The sequence below is a fragment of the Malurus melanocephalus genome, unplaced genomic scaffold, assembly GCF_030028575.1.
Source record: "Malurus melanocephalus ecotype Western Australia unplaced genomic scaffold, MMel_1.1 scaffold_137, whole genome shotgun sequence".
In the NCBI taxonomy this organism is placed as follows: Eukaryota; Metazoa; Chordata; class Aves; order Passeriformes; family Maluridae; genus Malurus; species Malurus melanocephalus.
In genome coordinates this window covers 1,330,152-1,353,019 of record NW_026623369.1, presented here as the reverse complement: position 1 = coordinate 1,353,019, position 22,868 = coordinate 1,330,152, and the positions used below count along the sequence as shown (strand labels likewise).

Sequence of the window (22,868 nt, the reverse complement as noted above, 5' to 3'; positions counted from 1 at the left end):
GCTGCCCTTTACAACATGACTACCTGAGGCAGTTTCTTCCCATTAGGTTCACTGACACAGTTCAGAAATGCCCAGCTCTCCACTTACATTGMATATGAAGATAAGGTGCTTGGCTTGAAAGTGCAAAATCCAGCTGTTGCTGGCAGCATCCTGAGTAATCAGGTTACATTACCAAATCTCTTTAGACTTTACACAGAAGACTATCCATAATTATGGACCAAATCCCTGATCAGGAGAGTGCAAGATAYTAGATGCAGTCAACATCCTCATTCATGTACCATATTTATGTGAGGTCCGTGGGGGAATATTAATTTCCATTCTCACACTACAATGAAATTTATGTGTGACAGTCAAGCAGGCAGCTGTATCAAGCAGTTTAATAATCATCTATAATGACCATGTGGATGATGATGATACTGCACAGGCTGACTGTCACTCTCTAATGCCTGTACTGACTCATCAGGAGCCAGCAGTACAGGGACATCGTCTGGCTCATTCAATTATGCTCCCTCCGTTCAATGGCTCTGGTTAAAGGCCTGACAGTCAAAACAATGACTACGTGAATTATGGTGCATAATCTGCTACAGCAACAAGGAAAGACCTCAGCTCAAATGCTGCAAGAGAATTTTACAGCCTTTTGAAAAACAYGAATTAGAAATTTCTCATGCCTTCTGTAAGCTTTAACCAACTCCCTCCCCCCCACACTAAAACACATATTACAGCCTGTACTCAGCATGCCACAAAACCTCCACACTCCACACACACAAGCCAGCTCTAAGCAGCTGGTTCACCTCATGGCTAACAATGGATTAGTGGGGAGATAATGAGCCTCAGTTGAGGTTAATCATTCCTGCCTCAGTAATCTGGAACTCCATAGCTCTTCCTGTCAAACTCCAGTCTCATAGATGGCCATACTAAGATCTAGAGGTCGGCATGCCCTAGTGGGTAAGTAAACACCCTCTAACCTTTTCCCCAGATCTATCACTTGCCTGGTAGTAGAGAAGCCTCCCTGCAACATCTCTTACCTTTGAACCTCCTTAAGTGTGTATGGCTTTGGTGAGAATAGAAGACAACTGACATGATCTGTCAACTAAAGCATGACTGATCACACAGAAGTCACAACCATTAAGTCCTACAGGTCTCTAGTCATACCTGAGGTTTAGTTTCCTCTTCATCCTTATAATAGAAGAGCTGATCCCCACGCAACACAAACCACCGCTGCTGCCAGTTCTTCATAATGCTCCTTTGTTTCTTTAGCCAGCCACACTTCAGGACACGTTCTTGAGGATTTGGAGAAGATGATCTGGAAGGAGGCCCAACTTGTTCACCCATCACCAAACTCCTTGACCGGGCTGAAAAGGCAATTACAGAGTAAGTCAAACAAAGAATTAACAGTTAGAACCCTYAGAGAGGCTAAATAACTGCTCCACACTCTCTTTTCAGATATTGGCAGACCATTATACGTTCCCTCTTTGAGCAGGTACTTGTTTTTCAGGGTGYACATTTAAGCTCATGACAGTCAAACACAAGACAAGAATCACTTTTTTGGTACTGCTCACACCAGAATGCCTAAAGACACACAATACCTCCAACAAAGGTTTCATTGCTCATACTACCTTTCTTTGAGGCAAATCTTTACTGCCTTTCAGCTCTCCTTGGGAATAATGATATTGCTCTCTCCTAAAGGGATATTTACCCAATGAGGATGTGCAAAAGTGTGGTGAAGGGGCATAAAGAGAAATACGAAAGAGAGGGCACAAGGAGAGARTATAAATTCTCACTGCACACCCTGCTGGTCTGGGGTGGCTAGCCAGTGAAATAGCTCTCCAGCTGCCACAGGAGAGACAGAAAAAAAAAATTAAAAACAGAGAAAGATTCAAAAAGAAAACTGTTAATCAAAGCAGCATCTGTGATCCACACAAAGACAAAGAGTTAACACAGTTAACACTCTTCAGGGCATTTGACATCAAAGCAGTAAAACAAAATTTAAAATAAAATTAAAAAATAAAAAGAGGAACATGTTAATCTGAGGAAGGGTTTCAGAAATAGAAAAGTGAGGAAAAGTTTAAGAAATAGAAAACAAGTCTATTGGGGCATTTAGAGCTAGTCTGGAATAGCAGACCATTATATATTGCAGACAATAAGCCAGTCCCTTAGAATGAACAGGTTAGGTGACCCCACAGGCCTTTTCCACCTCTACTTCCCTTGGATTTATGAAGTATCTTATAATAATAGTTATTTAGTATTTCGTACCATTTTTCCTTCATTGCTGCTAGAACGATCCTGCTCCTTCCCATTTTCTACATTCAGCTAACATCAAGCACAATTTATAACAGCCCACTTGGAACAAGGTGTTATTTTACAGGCCAGTACCAGTAAATTGGAATCACTGATGTCTCCCATTAACAGTGACCTGTTGCACCTAAAAACCAGACAAGCTTCTTATTCAGGTGTCCCTGATACACTACAGCTAATTCAAACTATCACAAGAAAGGACAACCCTCTGGCTCTCAAGAGTGCTGTCTAGTTTTGTCTCTTTTGGGTWCAGACAACTAACATGGCCTTGATGTCATCATCTGATTGGTTTCTGCTCCTGGTGCCTCACCACACAGTGATGAAACTGCCAGCATAAACCAAAGAAAGAAAAATAATGTTGATGTCATGGTGTTAAGGGAACAAACAAACAATAAGAAAAAAAAATAGAAAATCATATTTGCAACATTAAATTTGATCCTATTTCTTCACTTCCACAAAGCAAACTGCAAAATAAGGAGAGGCAGATAACGGACTTAGGTCAGATCTTCAGAGTCTCCTCGATGTACTCCAGTGAGGGAAATCACATTGGTGCCTGAGATAAAATCTGCTTTGACCTTCCTCATGACTAGGCAGTCAGGTCATAAAGATAAGTTCTTTATAAAGAACTATAAACCAGCACACGTACACACTAAACACTTCTGTCAGCAGAGGGCAGATCTGAGTGGTACCACATCCTTCCATTAGCAAAAACTCTCAGTGACACAATCTCCATTTGTATAATTTCATATACTTTCTCCTTCTACTCTGGCTTAAGGATCCACTCATCTCTCCTGTAACCACCCAGTAGGCACTCAGTCTGACCCCTGCCAACTTTCCATTTTTACAGGCAGAAGATGGCATTACTTTCTCAGTCTTATATTTTASACTCAGTGAAAGCCATCTGAACAGGCAAAATGGATTTTTTATTTTGCATTTCTCTAAACTGCTATGGTAAATCCTACTACTCTCAACAGAACTGTGAATAACAGGTTTTGTCTTGTGGCTCAATCAAAAGAAATTAGATTTCAAATTATAACTATTTACTGTAAGAAATTCAGATTTTATTCTTAGTTTCATTTCAAAATTAATTTGAAAGTTGAAATGTTGTAAGAAATTATGCTGCAGCATCATAGCTTTTTCAGAATTACACTTCCCTTAATGTATGGCTAAAATACATTGCTGAATTCAATGTGAGCTAATATACAGCATTGGTCCTACATTAGCAAAGTTTACCAGCAACTTCTGGATTCTATTAAGTAACCCAGTACTCCTTCATTCTGATTATTTTTAGATAGCTGAAACAATAATTAAAAAAAAAATCTTAATAGGGAGTGCACTTAAAATCAGGCTTTGTTGTATCGAGGCATATTCTCTGAACTCAGTGTAGTTCGAGCTCTCACAGACAGGCCTTTGCATTCCTGTAAATACATCAAGAACCACTTTCCACCACACAGCCAAGATCCTCGGGCTTTAGGATCAGCCCTTCTGCCAGCACAGCATCCTCTGGTAGAAGTTTACAGAGGTACCCCAACACCCAGAGCCAGCCCYGGCCCCATCACCACCACTGGAGTGCCCCATTTCACACACAAGCAGTAAGAAAACTCCCTGGGCATCTTTGAACCCCTGCTGCAGAGGCTCATAGGAATTTAGCTGAATGAAAAATCTCTRCCTCATTCCAGGCCACATTTTACAACTATGATCAAACTGTAATCTGGTTTAGACTGCCCAAATTCCACTCCACATTTCTATTACAAACTATGTTATTACAAAAAATAAATATTAAAAGAATTTGGTTTTATCAAATGCACTATAATGGTTCTTAGGCAATATCCTGGCTATTAAAGTAACCAATTAGTCTAATGATACCAAAATGCCATCTTTCAGTAGGCACTTAAGTTATCTCCACATTTAAGTACCTTAGCACTCTCCAGCTTAAATATGAAAATCCCATCAGTCCCCAGTTTTCCTGGCTTGATTATAATTATATACACCCTCTGCTACTTTACCTCTCAATCTAAAGAGAAATAAGTTTTATTCACCATCTATACTGACATAGACCTCACAAAAGACATCAAACAACTTGCTTTAAAATAACTCCATATATGTTACCTTGTATGTTCCCTCACTCCCTCTTTGGTACTATTTGTACAGCTCACCTAGTAATTATTTATTTTTGTCAAGAGCTAAAGCTTTCATGATCAGCCACTAGGGAATGCAGATCTTTATTTTATTTYATGCAGCACCATGTCTCAGTCAGTTGCTATGATTGTTAATTCTTCATGCTGTTTTAGCTTTCCATTTCCTTCGTTTCTGGTCGTRACTGTAATAGTTAATTTCATTAGGGAGATACTTAGCAACTTCATCTGCAAGTCAACAACATGGATCAGACAGAAATTTTTAGAAAGAGGAATTATTTATGGCTATTAACAGCATTGATGCTTATACTGCATGGTTCGCAGAATACAATAATTGCATAGAGGTCAGAAGAAAACTTTTACGGATGAGCACAGCCTGTCTTTAAAGCAGCAGCTATCTCAAACTAGGGATCAAAATATCTGCTTTGATAATCTGATACAGTACATCAAGCCTCTGATTCTTAATGGTACAAATATATTATTTGTGCTTATCTATTTAACAGAATTATGGAACCAGCAAAACATAAGGAAGAAAACAAATCAATAAATCAGACTCACASCTCAGCAAATACTTTACATGCTCTGGAGCTCTGATCCAGTAATGCATTTTCAATAACAACCTACAGGTTGGTTTCGCTCTTCAAATTGTCATTAGTTAATTATTGATTTAGTCATACATGTAAGTTCTAAATGGATATCAGTGTAGAAAGAATTCAAACTCTCCTTGGCAAAAGRTTTAGGATTCGTTTGCACAGCACGGCTGTACTGAAATGCCAACTACATACCCACACCATACCCACTCAGAAGCAGGGAAGCAAGGCAACCGCAGGACAGCAAAGTAACAACAGACCAGGCAGACCCATAGGTGGCACTAACGAGTCAAGCTATTTTGGAATGGTAAATACTTAAGGTAAGCATCAGAACTACAGACCTGGAATATACTCCTGTGACTGGAAGTTCTCATATCCAGATGAATATGGGAGGAGGAATACGAGCAAAGACAATGAAGTGATCCTGAACACTCAGTGTGCAAATGCATCAGACTATGTTAAATAAACTCCCCTCCAAAATACCACACTCGGTTGTCATGCCTCTAATAGTAAAATCAAAGATTAACCTAAGGAGTGGATGGGTCAGACTGTGTGGAGCCATACTGCCATTCCTTACAGAGGCAGCAATCCCACTCCAATGGACAATACATTACTACAAGAGCTCCCCTGCCACGCAGACCTGCCTCCAAGAAATATCCACGTTCCTGTTTCCTCATCACATCTACTTTTACCCTGAACATGCACATAAAAGAGACAACATCTGACCTTCCCTATCCACACCATCTCTCCTTCCTGAGTTCAATCCTGCCTGGCAACTGTATACAAATCTCTTCTGCTCTCCTTCTCCCACTCCCAGCTGTGAACACTACTAGAGATTTGAGCACTCAGTAAGTACTTACTTAAACCAGACATGGAAATCAATCAATTCAATGCAATTCAATATCAATTAAAGTTGTAATATTTTGAATTTCATAGGCAGTTAGCTAAAAATCAATACAGTCATAATAATTGATTCTGGCCAACAAACTGTCCTACAATAAAGGCACTTTGCTCTGGTGTTCTTCAGTCTGATGACACAGTGACACTACACATTATTTCTAATATAGTTGTTGCTTAAAGTACTCGCCACAAAGGGAAGTGGTTTCACATGCTATAAATTATATTCTCAGTTGTTTTATTTAATTCAAACATGGCCTCATAAAAAGGATTCACTGGAAACTCAGGTAATATGCCTGTAAAGAGGTACTGAATTTCCTTTCACCGATTTGTAGGCCATAAAATACTTGTTTTAGATTTGTGTCTATCACACAATTATATTTGTGTTTGAATTTGATTGCTAAGATACCAGAGTCAGTAAGCACAAACAAAATCAAGACACTTCCTCAGCACAATCTGAGAATAAGCATCTTTAAACAAGAAGGAAGATCTGAATAGCAAGGAAATTACCAAAAAGCATATTTTAGCTATGGCCAAAGAATCTGAGCCAGCTTGAAGGACTTTAACAAGAAAAGATGAGTGCTCAAATAATGCCTTGGGAAACTAGACTTGCTCATGAAAGAGCCCCATGTCTCAGGAGCAGTTTAATCAGCTCTCAAAGTCCAAAAGCTRCAGTTTCTGCCTTCAAGATATTTGCTTTTTTATAAAGGTTGTTCTCTCGTATCCCTTTTGCACTGCCAGATCAGTCAGTACTTTTTCACTGGCAAACTCCAAGTGTGCCAAGGAGCTCTAAAGAATATGACTACACTGTATAAATTCTTCATATCAGCACATTTTAATGGTGAACATGCTGTTAGTTCCTGGCAGAAAGGGAGACAAGATCTCCTGCCAGCAGGTTAGGCACACCCAAACAACACTGCTGGAATACGCATCTGCATCTGGTACTGAAAGCTGTGTAGCCCTACCGTGTTGTAAGTTTGGGCACAGCAACACACATTTAAAGTTGTCTAGAGTCATCAGAGATGGCTCAGGTTTTCCATCAACCTTCAACAAGATCATAGCATTTCCTTTGTAGAATACGTACAAAAACTACAAAAAAAAACCTACAAAAACTGTGTGCCACCAGTATTTATTGAACACAGTCAGAGACACAGCAAAGACACACTAGTTTGAGGGAAGTCRCTTCCTGGCTGGCATGAAGAAATTAATCTTGGACTTCTTTGAGGTGTTCAACAGCCATGACCTTTCATCACCTTACAAATGGTACAGTCAGCTSTGTATAAGGCAGCTTCTAAATCAGAAAAAATAATTTTATACTCCAGTGACCTGTGTGATGTGACCATAAAAGTCACTTTACTGGCTAAAGTTACTTGCAGAAGTACCCAGCTGGCATATCCAAATATGGCAGCAGGGGGATAAGACTGAAGGAAGAAAAGAATCCGCTTCAATCTTAGTTCTCTTTTCAAATGACAGAGTTCAAGGCTTCCATGAGATATAGTAAGCAATGACCTGGTAATGCCTCGTCTTTATTACACCAGAGTAGCACAAACTGAYACACATTAATACAATCCTTTCCACAAGTGAAGGAAAACCCAAGTATATTTGATACTCAATGCAGTCCACCCCCAAAAAAATCCCAACTCCAAACATATGGTCAGTGGGATAATTTAATCCTTTTCTGCTGAAGAACAATTTACATTCTGTTCAAACTGTTGGTACAAATTGATGGTATGCTGGACTTCAGACAAATCTAAGGATTTTGGCAATCCACTGCTATCAAAAAGGTAAAGGGACACTGGTTTCTTGGTTGCCATTTCACACTGGAGACCTTTCAGCTACTGTAAATTTGTCCTGAACTTAATTTGCTGTCACCATCAACAAGGTCAGCAGGTCTCAATCCCACAGAAAAGTTATTTAAGGAGTTTCACCTTGCATTTACAAAAGAATTTGAATTATTGCTTCAGGTTGTAGGAATATTTGGTGATTATGACACCTGTCAATGAATAAACCTTAAATACTGCAGGTAACYTGCCACCAACTTTCTCATAAGTGCCCTGCAAATACACAAAACCCTGCCAGTCTTTTCAAACCACTAGCATTAGATCATGGATAAGTGCCAACATGGAAAGATGATGGCTTGATTCTTTCTGCTACGACAGACTGACCTACCAGTTTACAATCTAGTAAAGTGAAATAGCCCATGTCCTTTGTTATTGCAAAACCAGAGTTACAGACCATATTGATAGTACAAGTACAGAAACTGCTCCCAGCAAAAGACCGTATTTTAAGGTCCTTTTATCTGCACCATCCTCTGAAATCTCCCATCTGGATTCACTGCAGATTATTCAGAGGAGAGATCAGCACTTAGGTCAYAGCTATTTGATGTACTGCTTTAAAGCACATGCACTTGTTACACACCACTGCCAGGAGAAAAAAAAAAGTTTTACTCCTTTTTTTTCACTTCCACTCTGCTCCTTCCATCTGCCAATACATCCAACCTTACATTCCTACACTACACTGACAAGGTGAGATCTTTTTCTATGAAAAGTTGTTCACTGGAATGGTAAAAGTTCTCAGATTTTTTTTCTTCCTGCTATTTTAGTGAGTCAGATCAGGTCACAGAAGGCTGAATGAATACCCTGGAGCTCCTCTGCAATCAGAAATTTGTAATCCTTCCTATGGTTATTAATTTTTAATAATCTTTCCAGCCACAGTAGATTAAGGAATAAAGAAACAAACAAACAAAAAAAAAAAAAAACCCACTGTCCACAGTAACATTCAGTTTGGAGCTGGGACTGTGGCCTGAGCTTGTACAGCATCAAATACTGTGGAGTCCTGATCAAGACTGTAGCTCTACTGCACTACAGGTGCTGCACAAACATAGGTCCAYGCAGTTTAACAACTCGGGCTCCTCAGAGGCACTCCAGTCACCCACGTGCTTTTGCTAAATACCGTCTGTGCCATGCCAAGCACACAGGCCATATTCTTCAGCCACTGTAGTGGTTGCCACCATCAATGGCTCCTAAAATTGATGTTAGGAGCACCAAAGACATTTGTCCATCCTGTTACATGGGATATCACTTCCCAAAGTTATTCTGGACTGAAAAAATATCTCAAAGCCTTTTGCCAGCAACTGGCTATAAGATGAAGTGATACCGTGACCCAGTCACTTTCAGCAATAAAATTCCCTGAATTCAGCCTTAACATTGTATTTCTCTTCTTACAGTCATCCAAAGATCAGGAGGGTATTCATTCCCACCCTACTTTTCATGGCATAGCATTGAACCAAGTGTGTCTATTTCAATACTGTTGTGCCTGTTTTCAGTGTGCAAACAAATTCTGCTTCCTTCTGTGTGCAACAGCTGACTAAGGGACTTGCTGCACTACAGGATTGATCTGAGCGACAAAGGCAGAAGAAATACAGGAATTCTTACTCCTCCATTAATTCATACTTTGAATCTAAATACTCAGATTATTTGTGACATCACTGGTTAATAAAGCAAAGGCTGCTCCTCCTAAACTGGAGGTCTGCAAAGGAGTATTAACCCTGTGCCTACAGTTCTTCCAAAGACATCATGATTAACCCAATCCCTTCCCCTGCAACAGATTCAATTCTCACCTTAGAAACGACTTATGTAGCTTCTTTGTCTTTTATTTCTTATACCACAGGTTGTTCTTTTTCACTTCAATACCAGTTCACAGGATGACAATCTTAGTGAAGCGTAACAATTCTTAACACCTGCTTTTAAGAGGAAGGATATTACAAGTAAATTTTTCAACCACAGCAAAAACCTAGTATCTCCTCTCTTTAGCTCTTCAACTAATTTACAGCTCGTTGCACACAAAGGATGCACAGAAAAGCTCTGTGGAAGGAATACATGCTAGAAAGACTSTCAGCAGGAGCTTCCCTCCCCCATGTTAGTTTTAAATACTTAATACTTTATTAATACTCAATATACTTTAGTATAGTAAGTATTATACTAATACTTAGTATTTAAATACTTTAAATACTTAAATATGTCCAGGCTTGGGCAGATCTAAGCACAGATCTTTTCCTCTTCCATGTTGGCAGATAGCTCACACTGCAGCCACATGAAGGAGTTTCCCCTTCCCACCAGTGACCCCTTATCATTGCATTAAATTACCCTCTGTCCATACTGCAGGGAGCTGAAGAAAACAAATYAAGTTGTTTATGCTGCTGTGCTTGCCTATAATTTACCATAAACATAAAGGGAAAGGAAGCAAGGAAAGAAAGTCATTGTGGTAGTAATCTTACAATGAAGAGTAATGTGCTTATACAGGTAGTAAAAGGTGACTGTTGTCTCAGGAGAGAGGTCCTAGCATTTCTGGCACTTCCACTGTGCTATTCATACACAGTTTGCCAGTTTCACTGTATCCCTCAATGATGTTCTACTAGCAATAAGAGAGCCTATGGCTTAGTGATTTTTTTAATATTTAATTCCCTCCCGACAAGTGCTCTCCCCAGCAGTCCAGCTGCCCATAGAGCTAAATTACCACTCTTTCTCAAGGCCCCTTTCCCTCCCCAGGAGGTGAGCCTATGGTTCGTTATTTCAAATTCAGATTGCCTGTGCTTAATAAGCTGGTGCTTGCCTGCAAACTTTTCAGGGCTTTTTCTAAGGAGAATGGCTGCCTGAGCCTTCAGGCAGGGATAGAAATTTGTTATTGCCAAGAGCAGCAATTAGTCCAGCACACATCATGAATCAAATTCGAGAGGGGCATCTCTACAGTGATGAGAGGATTACAGCTTGGAACAACTCAAGTCCTTCTTTATGGGACATGCCACAAAATAAGAATGAGAACATGAACCTGTCCCTTGAAGAATTGCACAAACATCATTTTCTTGACTCTGTCTCTATACGCACACAGCCATTGAATCAGCCAAGTGAGACAAAAAAATTAGAGTCCAGAGTTTATAATGCAGCTCATTGCCACACACCCCTGCACCAAAGCAGCACAGTACTAGAAGCCTGACCCTGTACCAAGGAACAAAAGTAGCTTCATGCTTCATTCTCCTCCCTAGGGCTGCACMTAGTGAGAAGGGACCCTCCATAGTTTATTTGTCCCCTACACTTCTCTTTACCCCTTAGTCTGATCCTGTTTCTTCATGMTGTGTTCAGGGCAGTTAATCCAGCAGGGCATCAGGTCCAGCCCAGTGACTCCCTCCACAGCCTCTATACCCCTGCCTTAGGATTTCAAACTTAGCAGCTTCTTCTCAAGTTCCTCCAAAGCAAAACGACAAAACCCAGGCCCATCCGAGAGGCAGCTCTACTGCCACTTTGTCCTCCTCCCCCACTATCTCAGAGATGCCTTCCTCCTCCAAACTGAACTATAAATCAAATTACATTTACCACCACCTCATGCTTGCCTTTTTACCCACATACCCTTCCAGAGGAGAGCTCCTGGAGTTGCCTCTCGCACCTTCAAGGCTCACTCWTTTAAGGATGTGGGGTAGTGACCCCGCCCCCTCACAGGTGGGCTCCTCGTTAAAGGTGGCGCTGCTCTGCCAGCTGCGCGAAGTTACACTGATTGCTCCTGCCCCCGGCCTGTGGGCTCTGAGGGCTGAAGCAAGTGTTTGGAGCAGTTCACAGCTTCAGGACTGTTTACCTTGGTTGCAGGAGTAAGAAACTGGGTGTCACCATTTGCCTGGTAGGCTGGAGGTGCCAAGGTGCTGGGCTCCMACCTGCTCTGGGATAGCTGTGTACAGCACCAGCCCCTCAAACCAGAGCTGAGGCTGCAGGTGMTAAACTGGGATTGGTGAGGGGCACTAGACACATGAAAGCTCCCTTTTTCTGCCTTCAGGCTGATGAAAGGATGGCTCTTCACAAAGCATGAGGGAAATAACTGTTCTTCATACATGTGAAGCATACCAGTACATTTGCAGCAGCCTAACTAACCAAAATGTCTCCCATCACTTTTTCCAGGTGCTACGTTTTAATTAAAACAGACAAAAAAAAGTTTAATTATTATGAGTGCAAGGAAAATTTTCAAAATACTGTAGCATATGTATGAGTATGTCACAAACAGAAATAATAGGTCAGARTGTCATCCAAAAGTACAAAATCCTAATAAGGAGAGAAGGTTTATCCTTAGTGACTCTCCAACTGAGACTATGCTGAAGACATGAATCTGTAAATTATATATCATGGCAGCAGGCTAATTCTCTTTCTAYAGAGGGAAATCACATCACACTTTAAAATACAAATGCATAAACCTGTAGTCAGTCCAGTTTCCATTTTCTAGCACATCTAAATGCAGCTGGGCAGGTATAACATTTTTGAGACTTTTCAAGCCAAGGAGMAAATGCTTTGTTTCATATTTTAATCTCTTAAAAACAATGAAACAAAAATGCATTCCTTGAGACTGAAGGATGCAGTCTAAAAACTGCCTTCCCTCCAATCCATATGGAAAGTTCTCTTGCCTCCACTCTGCAAGGCTATATTTTTCTGCCCCATCACATAAGAACGTGAAAATAGATGTTTTCCATTGCAGTCATTTATTTTGGAATCCTAGACTCTGCCAATTGCTGAGCATGAACTCCTATAGATGAAAAAATAATGCAAAACCCATTCAGACCTAGCCAGAATGAATGATTTCCCAGAAGGCCTTTTATGCACATTAAGATTTTCAGTCTGTGATATTTTACACCTTCCTAGATCTTATGAAAAGAAAATGTACTTCTGAACACATATTTCTGAGTTACAGATGTGAGGTTGCTGGTGGAAGAACAAGGACTGCCTTATCTTTGATAGTTACTTTTAGTAAGGCCAATTATTTTTGTTCTCTACTGTTCCTTTCACAGACATTAGGAACTACACCCTCGATGTCAGTCTCAAGTCCAGACACCACATTTTCAAAAGCTTGAATGTCTTTAAAYCCAGGAGTTTTCTTAAGGACAATCTAAAAATTGAACAAAAGTGACAGCATTAAACATCACAATTCAATGTTTAAAGGTTCATTCTCAGCAGAGAACTGGAAATAAAACAGAATTTGATGAAGCTTTCCTATGTGCACAAATGCTGGGAGCCTGAAGCAAAGAGCTAGCTAGCCACGCACACACACAGGGGTTTGAACTCCCAGAACTTTCCAAATACATGAACATCCCTAGGTTCAGCCACATTGCTGCCTTCTGTCACACTCAAGTACCATCACAGGCTGGACCCTGTCTTGTCCCTTCTCTTCAGTCTGCTCAGAGAAGTCATACTGCCTCCCTTACACAGCTAAGTCCTCAACAGCAGACCTAATAGTCACTACTCTGAAGCTTTCAGTCAGCCAAACTCATGCAGCAGCTTRCAGCAGATCAAGGGCCCTTTTTGATGCTCACTGTACACAGAACATTACTGCAGCCTTCTGAATACTTTCCTTGTCCACTGTTTATCAGCTGAATCTTCATTAGMAATCCCAACTGGGACTCCAGGGTTCATGAACTATCATCTCCCATTCAACTCAGTCTTGCAAGGTGGGACCYTTACCTTCAAGCATTCTGCATCTTCAGCATGGCCTGTTTACTGTTTCTGTCAACAGGGGCTACAGAAGAACCTTGCAGGACTAGGTCCTACTTGGTAACCTTTGCAACAGGTTACCAGTGCTTTGCCACAGCATTGCAAAACTTCAGGAAAATTCCTGAAGTTTCACAACCCAGCATCCCAGCTCTTTTCAGGAGTTTTAAATTAATTCAGAAATAAACTTACCACTGCACTGTTAATGAGCCAAATAGAACAAACCCAGAGAGAATGACTGCTACAAATTGAAATTGAATCACAAAGGTAAACTATAGTTTGTCCCCMAAGTATTAGTAGCTCCTAGGGATATAGAATTTCTGTCCCCCAACTTCAATATATTTTGATATACAAATTAGTCYCTTCCAGGTGATTTGAAGAAAGTGGAAGAATGGCAGGCATGACACAGCCTTCCAAAACCACCTTAGTAGCATCATCTATCTTTGCTCATCAGAGCTATAATAGCTACCGGGAATGCTGGATAACATACCTATTAAAAGATTTAATACCCCTTAGAAGGTGGATGGCAAAGAGCTAGCATATACAAAAGACTTCCTGAACTTCTACAACATTGTGTAACTAAAAAATAAGTACTTATGACTTTACTGTGGGTGCAGCAGTACATATCTGATCCTGACACCTCCAGATGGCAGGAAGCTTTTTCCTTCCAAGATTCTAACAGCTATTTAATGGGCTGATGGTATTTTAAGGACTGTTCATCACGTAATACTGCCTTCAATATATGATGCAAAGTGACATTTGGCTGAAAGTACCTGTCTTGAAATCACAGTAGCTAGAACCAGTGACACCTCCTATTTTATAATGCTGGCATGGCTGAAGAAAACCCTCATCTTTACATACTCTTCTGACCGTGTTTGCTTTAGCTCCTAAATTACATTAATCTAATYTTTTTCCAATGAACAGGAAGATATACCTCTGACACGGTCAGGTTTTGAGTGGCAATGATGATTTACAAATGCTGTGTCAATCGAGGAACTGGTGTATCACAGACTACATCCCCTACCAAAGCATCTCTTCCAGGTGACCTGACATCAAGACAACGGCTGYGCCCAGCCCTAGCTCACTGCTTTACAAACGTGGCATGCTACACCTCACAGCTCCAAATGACTGCTCAAAGCAGCTGTAGCAAACCCAGGGCAGGTTTTTCTTCCTTCCTTTTGTCTTGCCCACAGCTCACAGAACGARTATCTCCACCTCCTGCTTCCAGCCCTGCATGGATAATGTGCTACCGCAAACTGCTTCTCCAAGATGCTGCAGGTAAACTAAACACACCTGTCTCCACCTGTTATAATGAATTCAGCATTAGAAACGCAGYATTAGCAACCAGTACAGGGGTGAAATGGCTATGTCAAGTCCCAGGACACATTACAATATTGTTATCCCTGCTTCTCAGACACTGCAGACCACGTCGGTGATCACCAGCACAGGTCTCCTCCTAGCCTTCGTTCTGCCCGAACAGACAGTCGGGTGCCCTTCCCAGGGCTGGCTTCGGCCAGCGGGGCAGCAGYCGGGGTGGGGGACAGATCGCGGGCAGCGGTACCCGCTGTCCGCCACCACCGCGAAGTTTCCCCGCGCCAGCCGATGGTCTCCGTCCCCACCCCGCGAGGCGCAGGGGTCGCACACTCACCTCTCCTGGCCTGCCTGATCTTGGGGCTCAGCATGCTCCCGGCTGGCAATGCCCGCAGCCTCAGCGCCCAGCCCCGGCCGCCGCCCCGCGCATCGCCGCCACCGCCGCTCGCCGCTCCAGCCCTGGCTCGGGGGCGACGCTTCACGCGGGGCTGAATAAACCCTAATGCATTATTTATCCGGCCTCGAATTAATTCCCATCCAAACTAGGCATTAAGTGTCTCGGTAATTAGTGCCGATAGATCACCAGCGCGCAGACACGAGGGCTGGCCCTGGCTCCTGCCGCTAATTGGCCACGCGGCCGTGTGATCAATGTGCCGCTTGCAGGGAGCAGCGCTCAGCCCCGCTCCCGAGCTGCGGCTTCCTCGGGTGGCGTGCGCTCAACAGATGCTTGGACTCGACAARGCTCTGATCAGGAGCTGAATCTGATTCAGCGAGATTTCTCCTGCGCTGGAAGAAATACCCAGTACTCTGGTCGTCAGGGCAGCGCCGTGCTGGGCTGCCTGCTGTGCTCTGCCTCCCTCCCGGGGCGGCATCCCGGTGAAACGACCCACTGCTCTCTGCGACAGAGGAAAATAKCTCTTGCTGCACCGACAGCCTGGCAGGATGGGCACAAGGGAATGTCTTCACTCCATTTTAGCACCCATCATTTTTTTGTTTGCTAAGCTCACCCTCACCCCTCTCTGAGAGGGAGGCGAAGTCTGCAATTCTGCAGTCAGTGATGAAGAGGAGGAAAGGAAAAACATTTTTTGAAATAAATAGAAACTATTAAGTAGTATCTATAAAATATAAATAGATAATTGGATGATAATTGCATCTGAGTAATGGACTTTCCTTGACCCTCGGTTGCTCTTAGTTCCATCTGCCTATCMGTTCCTTCTGTGAGAGCCAAAAAGGAGGTAAATAGTTCTTTAGCAATGTAGGTGCCCTRCAGTATCACCCTGCAGGTTTTTATTGCTGAGTTGTACTGACAAAAGGCGTCTGAGATTGGCAGTTTTCTCCTCTACCAAGATCTGTTAAATCTTTGATACTTAATGCTGGCTATGAAGATGTATCTCCAATACTGGAAGAGGTTTTCTGGCTCTTTACAGAGGTTGGACTTCTCARTGTGCCAGCTGCAGAAATAGCTAAGATATTTCAGCCCTTTAGCTGCTGGTGGAACCAGATACTTATAAGTGATTGTAAATCTTGGAGTTCATGGTGGCATGAACTCAGACTTACAGACTTGTAAGTGAGGATAGAAGTGGGATCTGAACTACTGTCTCAGTTCTGAACACACAGCCTCCTGCAGTTAGCTCCCCACTAATTATGTGGTTTAGCCGGGTTTCAGCACACTGAAGAAAAGCTAACAGGTGATCCCTTGACCAGCAAACTTAGTAAGTATCTTGATACTGTGGATAAGCAGAAAGAGCATCAGCAGAGAGGTGTTACAGTCCTGCCTTTCCGTCCAACCTGAGACCCTGGATCAAAAAGTCATTCCTACCAACCATTAAATAGAACTTCTTTTCTCTCCATATTTTTAGTGATTCTTGTCTGCTTTGTTGCTTTTTATACACGTAATTTTCCAGATTGAGCAGGAAGTCAAAAGGTGTGTACAGTAAACAGGACAAGGGATAAAGTTAACTGAACTTTYAACCTCATGGGAAGCATGGAACACTTCATTCTGCTAAGTCACTTCCCATGAAATCTTGATTTCCTCTCTGTGAAAAAAAATATATATAATGTGACCTATATAAATAATTACCATGTTTATAGGTAAAATGAAAACATTAGAGCAGATAACAGCCGAGTTCAACACTAAATGCCACCTAAGTTTTTCTTGTTAAATAAAAAWCACTCAGTATAAACAGAAATACTCAATCTGACCCTATTTAAAATGTTTTGCTTTGACTTAAACATTTTCATCTATTTTWAAAGCAATTTGCAACAGAGAAACATAATTTACATGATTCTTAAAACACTTGGAAAGTTGGGGTCTTTTGGGCTTTTTTCCCCCCAGTTTAAGTGTTGGTCTAAAGTTCAGGTCTGAAATTCTCAGACACACTCTTTGGGGAAAGTAAACTGCTTGCCAGGGGAAAAGCCAAACAAAACTAAAACAAACAAGCCTCCTAAGATGAAAAAAAAACCAAAAAAAACCCCAAGAAAACAGCAAAACAATCATCTTTAGCAAAWGGTTCCATGCTGCTGCAATGCTTTGATCTGAAAATTTAAAGAACAGTTCTTCAAAGAGCCACAAAGAGAAAGTCTAGTTAAAAGGTAGCCCAAAATGTTTCTAGAAGGAACCAGACCCTATTGGACTATTTAATTCCTAAAGTTTTTGTATTGAACTGCTTAAATTGATGAGGATAACTAGGAAAGGATACTTAATTATTTGTATTTACCTTAATTCTCCTGTGAGTTTAACAGCTCCTTTCTATCCTAGGAGCAGAGAGGTTTCTCATGTGAACACACTCTACAAAGATGAGAGAAACCYGTGCTAGGATCCTGAAGTGCATTTATAGCCTTAATGGCCCTGATACACCTCACATAGTGACCATTCATACCCTCTGCCCATAAATCCAGGATTTCTATTTAAGCCCATGATTGGGCTTCATATCCATTGTAAACTATTTAGTAGGAGTATTAGTTTCCAGTGTGRCAGGTAATGTATGAGTTTGGATTATAATCTACAGGCTATTTTTTTAGCTTGACCTGGCATCAGTGTCATTGCTGTGGGTCTATCTAGTAAGAAGAAGATGGTGTATGGTATTAGTAATCTTTATTCTACTTAATTCCTATTCTTATCTTGGGKTTTTCCCAGCTTGACCCTAGACCTCCTTCTTCATCATCATAAATGTGTTTGGTGAGYTTGATTTCTGATTGAACCTGGCAATTTCTAAATCTTTCCTCCTTGCTTCATTCAAGTACTGTGGCAAATATGCCCTCCCCTGCTGTGCTGTTCCTCTCTTTCCCTTAGGRAGGAAAGGGGTTTTGCTGGTCATTCTATTCCAGAGCTGGGCTCTAAAGGTGATCCCATTTAGCAGGCTTCTCAGAGTGACTTGGGAAGCTGCTGGCCTGTAGGCAATAGGGCTYGCCTGATCTGAGTCAAGAGGGGCATCCCTGATGGCTTGGAATACCAAAGTGATGATGTGTACCAGTTGTTACAAACCACTGATCTCATGGTTATGGCCCTCTGCTTGCTCAAATCCAGATGRTAGTCTATTGTAAAGCACTAAGCATCTAGTAGGCTAGAAAATAAAAATCAGTTGACTAACCACATACTGGAGAAGTGCTACTGTAGGACTCTTATGTGAATCAAAAATAAATGTGGTCATTAATTATCTGCTGCCTTTTTGGAATGTTGAAAAATTTTTSTGTCACAAATACTCACCACTGTTTGTTAAGCACACATAATGAAGTCAGATGRTGTGACCCAGGGATCAGAAAACTTAAGGAGAGTAGAGAGGGTCTCTTGTCTTAATGACAGCTGATTTCCCATGGCTACAAGCAAGATACTAAATCCCAGGTCACATCCATATTAATWCAGTGTTTTGAGATCTGGGATTGGCAAGTGCTATCTAACTGCAGAGGATGATAATAAGTTACTGCAGCAGGGACACTCACAGAAGATATGATTCATCTGTTGGCGCCAAGGCTGATGACTGGAGGCTATGAAACACGGCGGGTGCCTGAGACGGAAGAGTGCGTGGGCCAGTGAAGTTGATGAAGCTGTGGTGAGGCGGATTGAATGGATCTCTGTTTCCCCAGGCTGCACACACAGCATGCTGTCACCTACCAATTATCACACAGTATATCCTTTTTTCCTCCTCCTCATCTTCTGCTTCCATCTGCAGGCCAAGAACTTGTTGTAACTAGCTGACTGATAACATTTTCTTTGCTTATCACCATGATGCACCTGGATCATAGCCCAAGATCAAATCACCCTGGACTTTGACCCTATTAAACTGTAGATCTAGTTTATTTAGATTGCAACCAAACTTGTAACCTGTTTTAATATGCTATAAAATTGAGTTGATGGAAAAGGGTACAAAGAAACAAGGAAAGACCATGGTGTGCATTTGAAATCAATAACTGAAATTTGAAATCAATGTGCCAGCATTTCTTCTGCAAAGCAAGTTTGAATGGCTATGTGCACAGGAACTGTGGAATTCTGCTGAAGAAGTTTGTGCATAAATAAAAAGCTTTTTAAGTATCTAATTACCACAAGGAATTTCAGTTTGATGTAACCCTTGCTTACAGGCTAAATGATCACCACTTGAAACTTCTTGATGCTGATGATACCAGCTGGTTTTCCAGGTGAAAAAAGCCACTGATGTTTCAGCTGCCAGTAATCACTGATTTTACTAGCAGTCTTCGGTGTTGTAGCAAGAAATACTTAAACCATGAATGGAGAATTTCCCTGTTCTCCTTTGGAGAAGGCCTCTCTAGTACCCTGTAAACTGATGATGCAGAAGGGAGAAARTTGTGTAGACGTTCTAGAGCAGCTCTAGAAACAACTGGAAGTTCAAAGGAATCTTTGAGGAACAAAAGGTAATTCAGGAAAGCTTTGGTTCAGTGATTATCTAATGCCAAGAAACAAGGAATAGAAGAACTTCTTTATGTTTGGCTTAAAAGTAAGAAAACACATAAGCCTAAGTACATCTTGGGCTTCTTGGGGGTAATGCTTACGGCAGGAGGCAGTGAATATGCCAAACACATCATGACTACAGATGATCTTACAGAATTAATTCAGGAATGAGAGCGAAGGAGGAGATGAAACAAGAATAGTTTTTAATGTTTTTCAGAGTGAAACTAGGGAATTTTTGGGTATCTTTAGCATATGTTACAGTCAATGTTCCTTCCCATCTCATCATGTTCCCCCAACAGGTCAGGAGTAATTAATCTTTGATTTCAGGATATAAGAGTGACTCTCTAGAGAGCAGCTGTAGCCTGAGAGAAACCTGTAATGCAGCTGCCTTGGATTTTGGTGGGACACAAAACTACTCAGCAGAGATTCTTCTGGCAGACTTTAACTTTTTTCTCCTCTGCAGTGGTGAACATATACAAAGTGTTCCTATATTCCTGCAAGATCTCACCTACTACTATTGGAAAAACCATTAAGGTATTTCTCATTAAYGGGTGCATTATTCTAATGAGAAGTRAAATGTTTCACAGAAATTTTCAGCTTTTGAGAAGTTATTAGGCAGTGTAATTGAAGAGATGGTAAAATAGAAAGAGACAATTCTGACTGATCTGATAAAGATTTCCAAATGTGTTTTGTGATGCACCTTCATATATTACAAGAAAACAAGACTTAGATTATGAATGCAAAAACTTTCTTAAAAACAATAAGTGCCTTATAAATCCCGATATTCTAGATTTCATAAACAGGGAGACAAAGTGTGTTCTCAGTTCTTATTTAATTTTGTATATTTTCTATTCTGTCTTTGTGGTATCATCCTTATTATACCAAGGGCAAAACCAGGATCAGAAATTATATGTCCCCTTCAGTACTAAAGACTTGATATTGCCATATTCCTAAACATGTCTACAAGCCAAGTTTCCTTTGGTAAAGAAGGCAGACATAAGGGTACTGAAATGAAGTTTCTTAAAATGACCRAGTCCCAGTTAACTGTGCTGTTGTGTTCACATCTCTGAGTCTATTTGTATTACAGGGTTATGCCTACGTTTGTATCTTACCATCAGTCTGCTCCAATCACCCAGCAAAATTTGCCAGTCTGAGTTTCTTTGACACTTCTGAGACAGGTAAGATGTGAAGGCCTGGAGATATTACTGATTTCTCACTTGTTCATCTATTTCTGTACAACCCCAAACCTTCCTGGAACCTCTGAGAACAGTGACAGCAATATATCCTCTAGCAAGGGGCTGCAGGACCTCATGAATTACCTGCATAAAATGCAGGAACCTGGGCAATTWCTTATCCTGTCACCTGTGGGCCTGGAAGAAATGAAGTCCTTGGTTCAGAGAGGAGATATAGGAATGCATTATTTAAAACTTGAGTGCTATCTCTGCAGAATGAATGTTACTTTTTTTTCTTTTAGTGGCAGGAATCAAAGAGCAGTGCATGCATATTTTAGACACTGGGGACTGAAACTGGCATCCTCAGGAATGTATCTCCTCCCGCTGCCTCAGGGAAAAATATACTCATTTAGGCAGATCTGATTCAAAATGAAACTAGGGTGAAAACTGGAGGCTAGGTGAAAAATGGAGGGARCTAAAAATTTCAAATGTGCTGTTATTTTAACACTGACCCATTTTTCTTCTGTTTCAAATAATTTTAAGTAGAGAAGAAGAAAATAATGAAATTAAAATAGAGTTGCTAATGACTTCCAGACTTGAGTTTTGGAGGCCCAGGTACTATTTGTGGCTCTGCCACTGGCTGGGTATGTAATTTCAATTCTCAATGTCACTGTTTCCAGCCTGTGAAACGAAGTCTGTAAAACTGACCAAAACTGACCTCTCTGATAAACTTTTCAAGATGTATGAAACAAAAATTCCCCAACGAATAGGTTTAATATAAGAAATATTACCTATTATGTAAAAGTGTGATCTGAAAATATGTTCCCATGGATGTTTTTGGATCAAAATGTTATGGAAAAATGTGATTTTTTTTTTTTAATAAAAGCTTTTAAACTACTTTATGATGAAAAGAATTTAGGAATCCAGTATTTTAAAGCACATTCATTATGCAGCAGATATTATCCTATTAAAGGTTGTCTTAGCTTGATAATCAGCATCTTGTTTGCAAGGACTCCACTTTCTGGGAGATGACAAATGCTTCTTCCCTTTGCCTACCCCAATATTCATATGTGGAACAGACTTATTTGGACTATCCAACAGTTTATTTATACAAATGTCTTCTCAGATATGTCCTGCTGTGGTCGTTGTGTGCTCATAGCTACAGTATAATGAGTCTGCATGGAGGTACTTCATTTGAAAGGTCACAAATCTGTAGGAACAAAAAAATCCCGTGGTTCTAAATCCTTAGCAAGATTCCTAAGCTTGTGTTCCTGCAGGGAATTTCAACTTGGAAAAAATAATGTACTGGAAAGTTCTATATTACTGGATTTACAGAGAGAACTGAGCTACTCATTAAAATTGTATGAATGGGATTTTTGTTTTGTTTAAGAGCAACCAAATAACTCTTGAAAAATCATGAACCAGTGTCATTGGTCTCAGTATATTTTTGTTTATGTTATCCTTCATCTAGCCTTACTAATATTTTTGTCCAAGTTTTAAATTAAAAAATGCCTTTCCAGAACAAAGCATCAACTAGTTTAATTTTGAAAGTATTGATAAACAGGTTTTTACTGAATATCCCTTATGTTTTTTTCCTTTGCTAATGCTGACACAATTTACGAGTAATTTTCTTCCCCTCTGAGTTTCATTCTTCATCCACAATCTTTTATGCGCTCTGCTACATGCTGACACCTCTCTAAGCTGTGTTCCTAGAGTGAGAAGGTCAAAATTCACCACTGTTTTCTAAGTGGCTTCTCTGCTGGGTGCCCAGCTAAAACCTGTGCATTCCAGAGGCTGGTGGGAGTATGAAAATGTAATCCTGTAAATGCTCAAATAGCTGAAAGCACATAAACAGGCAAGCAAGYGGTTGTATTTTGTGCTGTGAGGCTCCACCGTCTCTTTTTAAGATGGTCTGAGGAAAAGAAATGGAAGCTGCAACTCTAAGATGAACATGAACTGTGTACCTGCAGGTATGTAAGATTTTGGCTGCCTGATGTAAGAGCAGCCCTTCTGTTGTGCTGCCACCTCGTGACGCTCGGGGAGGACAG

The 22,868-nt window shown here is 40.9% G+C and overlaps 1 protein-coding gene across 2 annotated transcripts in view; it reads right to left on the bottom strand.

Annotated features, from left to right (window-relative positions):
- Window positions 1-15,117, bottom strand: part of ARHGAP22 (Rho GTPase activating protein 22) — a 115,999-nt gene extending 100,882 nt beyond the window's left edge. For both annotated transcript variants that reach the window (XM_057370990.1, XM_057370991.1), the window contains exons 1-2: window positions 15,083-15,117; window positions 1,153-1,352 (exon numbers count right to left, since the gene is read on the bottom strand). In XM_057370990.1, coding sequence (XP_057226973.1) covers window positions 1,153-1,352; window positions 15,083-15,116 — 234 coding nt within the window. In that variant the 5' untranslated portion in view covers window position 15,117. The remainder of the gene's footprint in view (window positions 1-1,152; window positions 1,353-15,082) is intronic.
- Window positions 15,118-22,868: the final 7,751 nt, after the last annotated feature.